The 11,670-nt window shown below is 40.0% G+C and overlaps 1 protein-coding gene across 2 annotated transcripts; it reads left to right on the top strand.

Moving 5' to 3' along the window:
• Positions 1-1,496: 1,496 nt before the first annotated feature.
• Positions 1,497-11,076, top strand: otulinb (OTU deubiquitinase with linear linkage specificity b). Of its 2 annotated transcripts, none has more exons than XM_083696680.1 (9): positions 1,497-1,524; positions 1,959-2,142; positions 4,117-4,374; positions 4,657-4,742; positions 4,899-4,993; positions 5,242-5,385; positions 7,157-7,279; positions 7,777-8,046; positions 9,324-11,076. In XM_083696680.1, the coding sequence occupies exons 2-9, from the start codon at positions 1,997-1,999 to the stop codon at positions 9,495-9,497; spliced, it is 1,296 nt and encodes a 431-aa protein (XP_083552806.1). In that variant the 5' UTR covers positions 1,497-1,524; positions 1,959-1,996; the 3' UTR covers positions 9,498-11,076. The 2 variants fall into 2 exon arrangements, with proteins under 2 accessions (XP_083552806.1, XP_083552805.1); XM_083696679.1 differs by having other exon boundaries at positions 1,498-1,541.
• Positions 11,077-11,670: the final 594 nt, after the last annotated feature.

Raw genomic sequence — 11,670 nt, 5'->3', positions numbered from 1 at the left:
TTGTTTACACTGGGGGATGAGAAAACCCATTGGGTTATTTTTATTAAACCTCTGCTATTTGTTTGTCCTGCACTGTGACCCCGCTGAGGAGTCAACACCTAAAGTAATGGGATGGAGAGGGAGATGATTAAATAAACTGGCACAGCTCAGACCAAACAAACTTGACTTGAGTCTTTAATCAACCATTGTTCGTTGGAATATAAGGTACTGGAAAGCATAGAGATAAAACAACTACTCTAGTGGCATATTAGCAGACCTGGATGAATGAAACTTGAAGGCATTGAATACGTTTATCAGGGATATAAGTGTCATGTCATTCATTCAAGTTAATCATTGACTTCATCAATGAAAGCCCTAAAGACCTACAGTAGTCCTCAGTGCTTGGTATAGAGCGGAGTGGGTAATTGTCCACTGCAAGACAACAAAGCAAAAATACACTGGTGAAAATGGGGAACTGCTGCTGTGCAGAAAAGTTAAGATTAATGGAGAGAGGAATATTGATTCAAGAGGACTATCTAGAGAAGAATAGGGGGAAACATGGTGCTTGTCCAAAGGATATAAATGGTAAAATTCTGAGATGGTGGGTCTCACTCTCTCTCACTCTATCCCACCCTCCATCTCTCTCTCAGTTTGGCCAGCTGTCTGTCCATCTAAGATCTTTCTTATCATCTATACAGCTGTTTCTATTACCCTCCCAGAAAACAAATATACATGAATACACAGTCATAATTGAGTGACAACGAATTCTATCTAGAGTAGCCACTTTTGTAACCAGCTGAGGGGTGGGGCTGGAGAATTGTAACCACTCTCAATTTCATAGATGGAACTATGTATGCAAGGACTGATTCACTAAAAATAAAAGTTTTAACTGTGTTTTGAAGCTATACATTGTTTGTTTAGAATTACATTGTTGACAAACAATGGAGTAAAACAAGTTTACATGTTGGGTTCTGGTGGGGTAAGACAGTTGAACTAATCATGAGCCACCACTTAACTATGACCTTCAGGGTGTCATCCAAGTCCAAAAGTTTGATCCTAATCCCATATTGCCCCTTTAATTATCATGATCATGGGAGTAGGCCCAAGTAGAATGTGGCTGATTGTTGGTATGCACACATTTTATTTCTATAAAACGTATGTAATTGAATCAGGACTGGAAAATGTATTGTACTTAAACGGAGTTTGCACTTATCATGAGTTGTGCACTTATCATGAGTTGTGCACTTATCATGAGTTGTGCACTTATCATGAGTTGACTGTATTGCATTTCTACAGTAGGCGACGTGCACTCAAAGCAAAACATTATGGTCTTTATCCAAAGCGCTGTTGTATTCCGGAACCCCAGCAGGTGCATTCGTTGTTTTACACGGACGGAACTGGCGTAAGTAGTTTTTTCATGGGACATACCGTATTGTAAGAGTATAAAGATCACAATCAATTCAACTACAATTCCCTAAACTTCGTCAGTACCGTTCAACTTCCGTATTGTGTTTGAAGTTGTCTAACATCCAGCATCAGCAGCAGGTAGATTATTTTACAAAGTATGTATTACTGTATCTTAAATAACAAATATCTAATTGAAATGATAGATATTTCTTTTCTTCTAGCTTTAGCATATTGTTATTGTATTGGATTAACTTCATGCCGTTAATTAATCTAGATATAGCCTTCGTGCTACAAGTATGTTCTGTTAACCCTGTGAGTTTTAGACTTTTTAGACGTCGCAGGTGTGAACGGGAGACGCTAAACTACTGGGTATCTAATAAGTCTACAAGGCTCTAACTTTAAGCCTGCAAAATGACACCAACAGGCACAAGGGTCAGAGAGTCCACGATCACAAACTATTATTTTGGGGTTGGGTGTTGTGGACTGCACTGTCATTCATTACAGTCAGAGGTTTCCGTACACAAATCGTACATCAATGTTGAATGCATCATTCTGTCCTTGCCTTCATTCAGTCGGTGTCAACCAGAGAAATGTGCTTTTCAGTACCAAAATGCGTCCACGTGCAAAAGATGAAAACAATGACGACGGTGAGAGAGTTGTTGAAACAAGGGTGAAGACGACACGTAAAGCATCAGTTGAGGACACTGATAAAGGAGTTAAAAAGTCAAAGCCTGAAAAGGATCAAGCCAGCGAAAGGTAAAGAGCTATTTACTGAATTACAGAAGGGGACGCCAAACAAACACCTGACCTGTTATTGTTTGTTCTGTAGCTAGGCCTATATTTACACAAAAAGACCTTTGTTTTCATGTAAGATCCATTTTAATATGCAGTTGCTTTGACACTTCATTTGCACTTTTCAAAGTGAGTACAATGGTGAAACATTTCTCCTTAACCCTTGTGAAAACGTGTTCTTTATTTGAAGGAGAAGACAAACTACTTCTTACTTTTAGCTTTTTATTTATATGTCAAAATTCTAGGCTTGTACAAGGACCACTTTTGGCGAAGAAAATCACAGTCAGCAAGCTGTTAATCTGTAACCAACCCTCCAAAAATGGATACATTCAAACAGTCAAACAAAGCATTTACAGTATACAAAATGATTGTGATTGGCTATTTGGTTGGGGAGGAACCTTGGTTTAGACTTGGCATCATCCCTTGTTGTTCACGGGCTGGTCACACCATTGTCCCATCTGCGGAGTCAGCACCCTGTAAGAGATAAGATACCTACTCTGGTATGTCCTCCCTAGCCTGTCCTCCCTAGTCTGGTACTATTCCACTATAGCTCTTTGTGTAAGCGTGTGTTGCGACATCTTTCCTGATGACCTGGCTCAACCTCTCCATGTATTAATCCAACGCACTATGGGACTAATGCTTGATTCATCTCATTTATCAACAGGCCATCACATTAGTAAATTTAGCACACTGCAGTAATGTATTTTTATTATAGCAATAATAAACTGTTTTTATAAAAATAATTTCTAACACCCTACAGCTACTAACATATTTCGCATGTGTTGTTTTCTGGCTGGCCAGACCCCAATACAGAAAACATTTTTAAAAAGCCACAATCTTTCAATCCTAATAATTTGTAAAGACAGAAAATGACTAGTTTTGCCAAAAAAAACTGAAAAAAGTTTTTACAATTTACACACTTTAATAGTTTATGAGGATAAAACCAATGGGAGTGAAAGGGGTCCAATATTTCACATGCCCCAAATCTGTAAAATCACAAACTATTTTTATGACGCAGGCAGTGCCATGACAAGTTGTACATGCCAAAATGTAATGTTAATCAATACTTTTTTTCACCTCCCATAGGCTGAATTTGGCAAATTGTGCCCTTTGTTTGCCTGAACCTTTACATTTGTAGTTTTCTGAATACCAAATGAATACAGGTATTTGACACCAAATAAAATGGTTTGGAGTTGTTGGGGACATGGGAATTGGAGGTTTAGAATGGAGTACAGAGCCAAAATACGCTTCAGTCTCCCATTACTAGTACAGGGCACAGTATGTACATTAACCGAGCACTTTATTACAAACACCTGTATACCTTCTCTTGGTGGAGGTGGTGTAATGTTTTCTTGGCACACTCAATCAGTCATCGCTTGAATGCCACAGCCTATTTGAGTATTGTTGCTGACCATGTGCATCCCTTCACGGCCACAATTTACCCATCTTCTAATGGCTACTTCCAGCATTCCAGCATTCATTAGCACCATGTCACAAAGCAAAAGTCATCCTAAACTGGTTTCATGAACATGACAATGAGTTAAGTGTTCTTCAGTGGCCTTCCCAGTCACCGGATCAGAATCCAATGGAACACCTTTGGGATGTGGTAGAACGGTAGATTCACAGCTTGAAATTGCACCTGAAAAATCTGCAGGAATTGCTTGATGCATCTTGTGGAATCAATGCCACGAAGAATTGAGGCTGTTTTGAGAGCAAAGGGAGGCCCTACCCAGTATAGTGTTCCTAATAAAGTGTTTGGTGAGTGTATATTCTTTTACACCCTCAAAGTACCATCGGGGGTCTGGCCAGAACCCTGTTGGTAGCTTGAGGGTCACAACTTACACTCATGCTTAGCGTGTCCTTACATTAGCAGCTCTGGGCAGGGCCACTAACACCAAAATATGTGAATTCCTAAGCCGTTTCTCTTTCCTTTGTTAGTACCAGAGTGGCAAACCATCAAAGGGAACCCTCTTCAGAGGACAGGAACCAGCCCAAAGCAGAAGTTAACTGGGCTAAGAGCGATGTGGTTGAAGTCGCCAAAGGGGCCACCATGGATGTAACCAAGTCCACCTACAAGACCCCAACCCTGGCCAGACCTCAAGAAGACCAGCTCCCGAATGACTATGATCCCCAGTCGTTTGAAGTGAATAGTGTGTTGCCAGAGACAAAAGACAATGACACCACAGTGGATTGCAGGTGCGTATTCACTCGCCAGTTTGATATTGTGGAACACTAGATGATGATAATGACACCCTTGGCTTGATCATAAGAGGTAGGCTAGTTACAGAATATGATGGTTTCTCAATACCAAATGTAATATGGTCCTGTTTTTAGGAGGTAGGAGATAGTGCCAAGGGAAGGAACACTTCCTTTATGTAGCCTTTGCAATATGCATAAGCTAGGCTACAGTGTCCACAGCTGGTCACACCTGTTACCTGGATGGTTCCACTCTTCTCCCCCCCCCCCCCCCCCTTACAGTGATGAGGACCTGTACCGTGGTATAGACGAGATTGAAGAGGAGAAAAAAGAGAGGGACAAACCACAATCAGGGATTCAGTACTTGGGTAAGTGTCCCTTTCGCTTGGAATTACTGGTAATCCAAGGAAAACCAGGAATACTACAGTGAGTAATTGTTTTAGTCTTTTGTACCACACACACTTGTGTTGAACATTAAAACCGGTTAAACAATTACATTTCTCATTTCTCACGTTGGGTTTCAGATTCCAGGGTTACCGTGGCAAACTCAGTGGACCTCCTGACCTACAGTGAGAGAGAGTGGAGAGGCAATACAGCCAAGAGTGTCCTTATCAGAAAGGTGGGCATTTCCCCAGTTTTAGCCAATCTCCCCCTCTTTCTGTGTTACTGGTGTGGATCAATTTGATAGCAAAAGTTTGTAATTGTTTGCTAGTGAGTGTGCTTTGTTTTGTTTGTGAAGACATGGTTTTACACCGATATACACCTAGAATACTTGCTATCTTTTCAATTTTACCTTGTGAACAACCTCAACTGTGTTTTTGTCTGAAGCTCTGGGCTCTTTTGTTCTGATGTGTATCTCTGCCACAGGGGTATTTGGGGGTGTCTCAGAGGTATCAGTGTCTACGCAGAGTGAGGGGGGACAACTACTGTGCTCTGAGGGCCACCTTATTCCAGATCCTCTCCCTCTCTCACCAGCTGCCCACCCTGCTCCAGAGCAAAGACTTCCCCAAGGTACATACTGTCTATCTCAACACATCAATATGACACACACAGTATATTCTATAGAAGTTAGTCCGAGACTCGGCCTTACAAAATTGATATAGGAACTGTAAACCAATGGTTACGATATGAATGGCTCAGCATGTGCAAATAACAAAGTATGCAAAAAAATTCTTTGTGAGTGAGCCCAAACAGTAGCCAGGGCATGACATTAACCTCTTTAGCCACTTGTTTTCTGACAAGTAGGACTGTTTTTTTACTTGTCCCAAAGCTGAAGTCACTTGTCCAAAAAATGAAAAATGGTTGGTAAACACCAGGGGCCAAAAAGGTGACGGAAAACCCTTTCCTCCTTGCCTGACAGACAGCTCAGAAAAGGTGAAATTGTGAACCCGCTACACAATATGATCCTATAAAATACATATGCCATATCTCAGAATCGATCGGGCTTCCTGATCATAGTCTGTTCACTGCAACAGAAAGTTTTTTTTCTGAGATTCGTTGTATTCTACAAAGTTCTATCTAGCGTTGTAACCATGTGACGTTATTCTAGTTTTCGCTCTAGCTCCACTCTCCCTGAGTGCACACATTAAAAGACAGTCCTCCACTGAGTCAGGGAGGTTAAGGCACATTGACAAAGTATCCAAATTTGATGCATTTGTTTTGGTTTTGCTCAATGGTGGCTAGTTTCTGGACAGAGGTGTAAAAGTGGCTGCAACCCCTGTTTCACTTCAACCCCTGTTTCACTTTAACCCCTTTTTCACTTAAAAACAGCAGTTGAACTGGATTATTTATTGGAGTATACAATAGCCAAGCAAAATGGTACCATACAGACAAAAGACAATGGGAATACAGGGGTAAAGGGATGGGTGGGATGCTGAGGGATGTTACTGTGATGACCATGGATATCATTTGTCTTGTTACTGTATACATATTCCTTTTTATATTTTTATTTTATCTAGTATTGCCATGTAGTTTGTTGTCAAGCACTGTTCTTTGGAGATTCAGTGTGTCCTGTCAGTATTCACCCCCTGGACCTTTTCCGCATTTTGTTGTGTTACAGTACAACCTGACTTTGAAATAGATTTAATTTAAGTTTTTTTTTTCACTGATCTACACAAAATACCCCATAATGTCAAAATAAATATTTAGAAAGTTTTACTAATTAATTGAAAATTAAAAACTGAAATGTCTAGAGTCAATAAGTATTCACCCCCTTTCCCTTTGACAGTCCTAAAATTAGCTGAAATGCACAAATGTCTTCAACAAGTTACTCAATGAATTGAATTGAGTCCATCTGAGTTCATGTGATTTTAGAATTCATATTTGTTTTGGGCTTGACTTACTTATTGACTGAAGACATTTCAGCTTTTCATTTTTAATTAATTAGTAAACATTTAATATTATATTTAAAAAAAAAAAAGTCACTATTGTGATTTTTGTGTTATTTTGTGTAGGTCAGTGCCAAAATAAATCTATTTTAAAGTCAGGTTGTAACACCAAAATGTGGAAAAAGTCCAGTGTGTGTGAGAGTGTGTTATGCTTTAAGTTGTTTCCTTTCGTTGTTGTTTGTTTGCGTTGCTTTATTGTGTCTGTGCACTGGGTTTGTAGTGTGTTGTACGTGAATATTTCCTTTTCTTTATTACTATTATTTGTATTTCCTAACGATTTTATTTTGTCTTTTCATTGTTGTCTTTGATGGATGTTTTACCTGGGGTGGGTGGGGGAAAGGGGGGTGGGCACCATTTTAAACTGCTTTTAACGAAAATAATGCATGTTTTCACAGGATCTCCTAGTAGATAAAGATGTGGTTGGACAATGGAGGTTTCCATTTGACAACAGTGAGCAGATGGCCACTGGGGGCGCCAAGGCACAGTTGGAGGTCTACATGGAGCTCCTCAGGGACCGGGTAAAAAAAACATCTATCATACTACTGCTCTTTTGAAATTGTTTATCCTATAAAATAAAATAAAATAAATATCCTCAGTTCAGTCAGGACACTTATGTTGGTTTAATCATTATTTAATGAAAATGGTCATACATTTTAAGTTTGATGTTATTGTATGGCTCCGCTCTGTATAGCTCTCTGCCTTTTAGTTTAATGGCATATAATACAGAACACCATATGGCAGGGAGCCCATGACTCATCTGGCTTGATGTATTTGTATGTCCTCTAATAGCAGGCTGCAGCTCAGGGATTATGTATACTTCAGTCTTCCTGTGTCACTGGATGTCTGTGTATTTTCTATGCCTTTATGACCTGTAGGGCTGATATGTTCTGCAATGGCAGGCAGCAGTGTAGGGCAGACACTTAACCTGTTTGCGTCTCTCTACATTACTTTACGTCTGCCAATGTCATCTCTCTGCCTGTTTATGACCTGTGTATGTCATGTTTATGGCCTATAGTGGCAGGCTGCAGTGCAGGCCCAAAGCACAACCCAGAGGGAGCAGCTGTGCCAGCAGGTGTTCCAGGGTCAGGAAGAGTATGGCCTCCTGGAGGCGCTCAAGTTCCTCATGCTGCACACTGCCACCCAGCTGCATGGCCTCATGGGAAAGGGTGCAGCAGGTGTCCCCGAGTTCTGCTGGTTGCTCTTCGCTCGAGATTCATCAAGCTGTCCCCAGACTTTCCTCAGGAATCACCTCAGACACGTGGGCTTTACCGGGGGCCTGGAGCAGGTGAGGACAGATGCCACCAAGCATGTTATCATAGTGAACATAGTTTAACATGGTAATTTAGAATTAAAAGTACATTTTAGGGTATCCACTTCATCACTTGGTAACATAGGCGTCTGGCCCATAGGGCAAATGAGGCAGCTGTCCCCACACACTATTTTTACTGGATAACCACCATAGCCTACTACTGTATCTAATTTCATATTTGGGAAAGAAGTGTTATCAGACAGTAATATATATCGCAGTAAATTAGCTACAACTTCCCAAATGAATATTACACAGTTTTGGACATCCCCTGCCAGAAAAGGAATGGTTTTTGACCGCTTGGAACTTCACAGAATGAAGTGTTGAATACTGCATCACTTACTGCACTGTCTGTATTCAACAAACTACAAAGAATATTTCTAATGGTGAATCAGAACCAGCCTGAATTAAAACGGTAATAGCCCTCTTTAGCAGATAAGCTAGATGTTACGAGTCAAGGCCACGTAAACGTCTTCAGAGCCGATAGTCACCCGACAATCTGGGTGTACGAATTTCAGGCAGGTGTCTGTCTGATAAGGTCACGCAGTTGGTTCGGACACTGTTGTTGGTTCGTAAAGACAGACCTGCTCATCCTATATTAATGAAGCTCTATCTTTAGGTCTAGATGTTGACAGGCTATTTACATTAATTGCGTCTACCACAAATGCCCTGTTTTACTTTGATCATTAGTGAAATGGCGAATTGGCACGCAACAAGAAAAATGTGCTGTTGCTCTTTAGTCAAAATAATGAGTCAGTTTAGCTAGGCACCTCTGCTGTGGGCATCTTTCTCTCTTTCAAGCTCCAAGAAGAGGGGTTAAAACAAGCGCACAGAACTGCAATTGATTCAAATGTTACCAAAGGAGGGACAATTTATCAGCTACAACAGTTGCAGTGACCGACATCAGGACAAAACGTTACGATGTTGCGACCAGGTGATAATCACCATCCGAGTGGCTGGGCGATAGAGATTCGGTGAAATGGCTCTGAGTGAGCGCATACGAGACGCTTTGATACCCGACTGTGTAATTGGGGAGCCAGGGCAATATAAAGAGGAGATAGCTGGCACTGAAGTTAATTACAGGCTGGTTGATTATAAAAAGCACGATACTTCATCAGAATGAATACAGAGGGCCACATTTTCCAAAATATAACAATTACACACATTTCATGAAACTTAGGTGCCGATGCATGGTGTAAGTTTTTTTGCTGTAGATTCAAAACAATGCACTCATATGAATCCACTATTTTCCCCAGGTGGAGATGTTCCTCCTTGGGTATTCATTGGAGCACACCATCCAGGTCTTCAGACTCTACAAGGTTGACACAGAGGAGTTTATCACCTACTATCCCAACGACCACAGGAGAGACTGGCCCTGCATTTCTCTGGTCACAGAGGATGACAGACACTACAATGTCCCAGTGGCCTAGCAGGACAAAATACATTTGCCAGAGTTCCACATTTCAGGCTGAGTTCCATATAATCTATTATGGGTTATGGGTTGAGTTTCAAGCAAGCAATCCCGTAGCCCAGGGAGATGGCTCAGTCAATCCTACCTGAGGATATCAGCGTATAGAAACCTTAACACAGAGGACCGTTTATTGACTGCAAATGTTGAACATTAGAGAGTAATTCACATTTACATTTTTGACATTTAGCAGATGCTTTTATCCAAAGCGACTTACAACAAGTACATTTTTCTAAAGTAAGTGAATCATATATACATCAGTCATCATATGCAAAAATCTATGCTAGGACCAGGTGTCATTGGCAGTCACAATGCTAGAAGAAGAAACAATTCCTACGAGAAAAAAATTAAATAATAATATATGCAAGTAATCGTAAAAGAAATTGCAATGTGCAAAGTTAAATTTCTATTTAAAGAGGGACTGCACTGGCTGACTTCTTAAATTTCCTCTTCCTCATTTAAAAACAATGCAACTGAAAATGTGATGTGTTTGTTGGAGGTGTGGTTTGATGTACCATCCAAAGCCCAACCTTCACATATTTTTCAGGGAAAGGAGAGGCGTCACAGCTCTCCCTGAATCAGTCTGTTCTCGATCTGACTCGATTTAGACGGAACATGACAATACTGGGTTTATGTCCAAAGTTATCGTTTTTACACTTTAGTTAATATTGGGGCAAAATTGCTGTATATGACTACTATCGATGCTCCATGTAGTACATACAGTGCCCTGCGTAAGCAATGGGACAGTGAAGCATTTTTTCTTCTTTTTGTTCTATACTCCAAGGTTTAGATTAAAAACAATAATATCTACTGTTAAAGTAGAGAGTGTCAGCTTTTATTTTAAGTATTTTTCTTCAGTGTTACTTTCACTATAAAAAAATTACAACATTTTTTTTACATAATCCCCCTATTTCAGGGCATCAAAAGAAATGGGACAGATTCATATGATGTTCAAATTAAGCACTCAGGTTTAGTATTTGGTCCACAATCCTTTGCGTGCAATAACTGCCGCTGAAGTCTGTGACCCATTGACCACACCAGGTGCTGGATAGCTTCTCTGGTGAAGTTCTGCCAGGGCTCTACTGCAGCCATCTTCAGTTGTTGTTTGTTTTTAGGTCTTTTGGCTTAAATCGCATCATAATTAAATGCATGTTCAATTGGATTTAAATCTGAAGATTGACTTGGCCAGTCAAGAACCTTTAGGTACTTTTTAGCAAACTGGAACCTGACCATCCTTTTTGAGGATAACTACTGTTTTGCACCTTGCGTTGAAGCCTCTGTAGTTTGACAGTAGACAGTTGTTGTGGAGTTTTTCTTTAATTATGGTGAGCATTTTTTTGGTCATCCACTGTAGAAGTCTTCGCTGACCTACCAGCCTGTTTGCGATTGCTGAGCTCACCAATGCTTTTTCTTTTTTCTTTTTAATTATGTTCCAAACTGTTGATTTTGGCAAGCCTAAGATTTTGTTTGTCATTTCTAAATGGTGAAACCAATATGTACACAAATACCATCAAATAAAAGCTGAGAATCTGTACTTTAACCTCACCGTAACTGTTAACAAATTAAAACTTTTGGAGTATAGAACCAAAAGAAGAAAAATATGCCTCACTGTCCCATTACTTATGCAGGGCACTATAGACTGTTTTTAACAGGAAAAGTTGTTTTTTTGCTAATATGTAAGAGGTCATTCCAAGAGAGAGAGGTCTATCAGGTTATTTATGAGCCAGTCTTGAATCTTAAGTATGTTGATCAAGCCAATGTTACTGGAAAAAAAAAATTTATATATATATTCTTGGGCTCATGAGCAGAACTGTTTAAGCATGAGCAGATTTATTTAAGAAATGTATTAGGCTATCTTTGTTGAGTAATTAAATGGGTGTTTTGCTACTTCGGTTTGCATACGAGTTGAAAGAGGTTGTGGGCCAATCCTGTCTTCCCTTTTGAAAATATTCATTCACTTCCTGTCTTCTTCCAGCAACATCTATGAATAGTAGTCTTGTACAAATAATTCATTTGTATCAGAATGTATTGCTCATTCTGAAATTTAACCATATTACACTTTGCGTTGTGTATTGTATGGAGTGGTGCAGATGAATGTAAACGGAAAGAACAGGCCTTACCTGTTGGAAGGATAA

This window comes from Argentina silus, assembly GCF_951799395.1.
Source record: "Argentina silus genome assembly, chromosome: 1".
Classification (NCBI taxonomy): Eukaryota; Metazoa; Chordata; class Actinopteri; order Argentiniformes; family Argentinidae; genus Argentina; species Argentina silus.
This window is presented reverse-complemented; position numbering and strand designations above follow the sequence as displayed.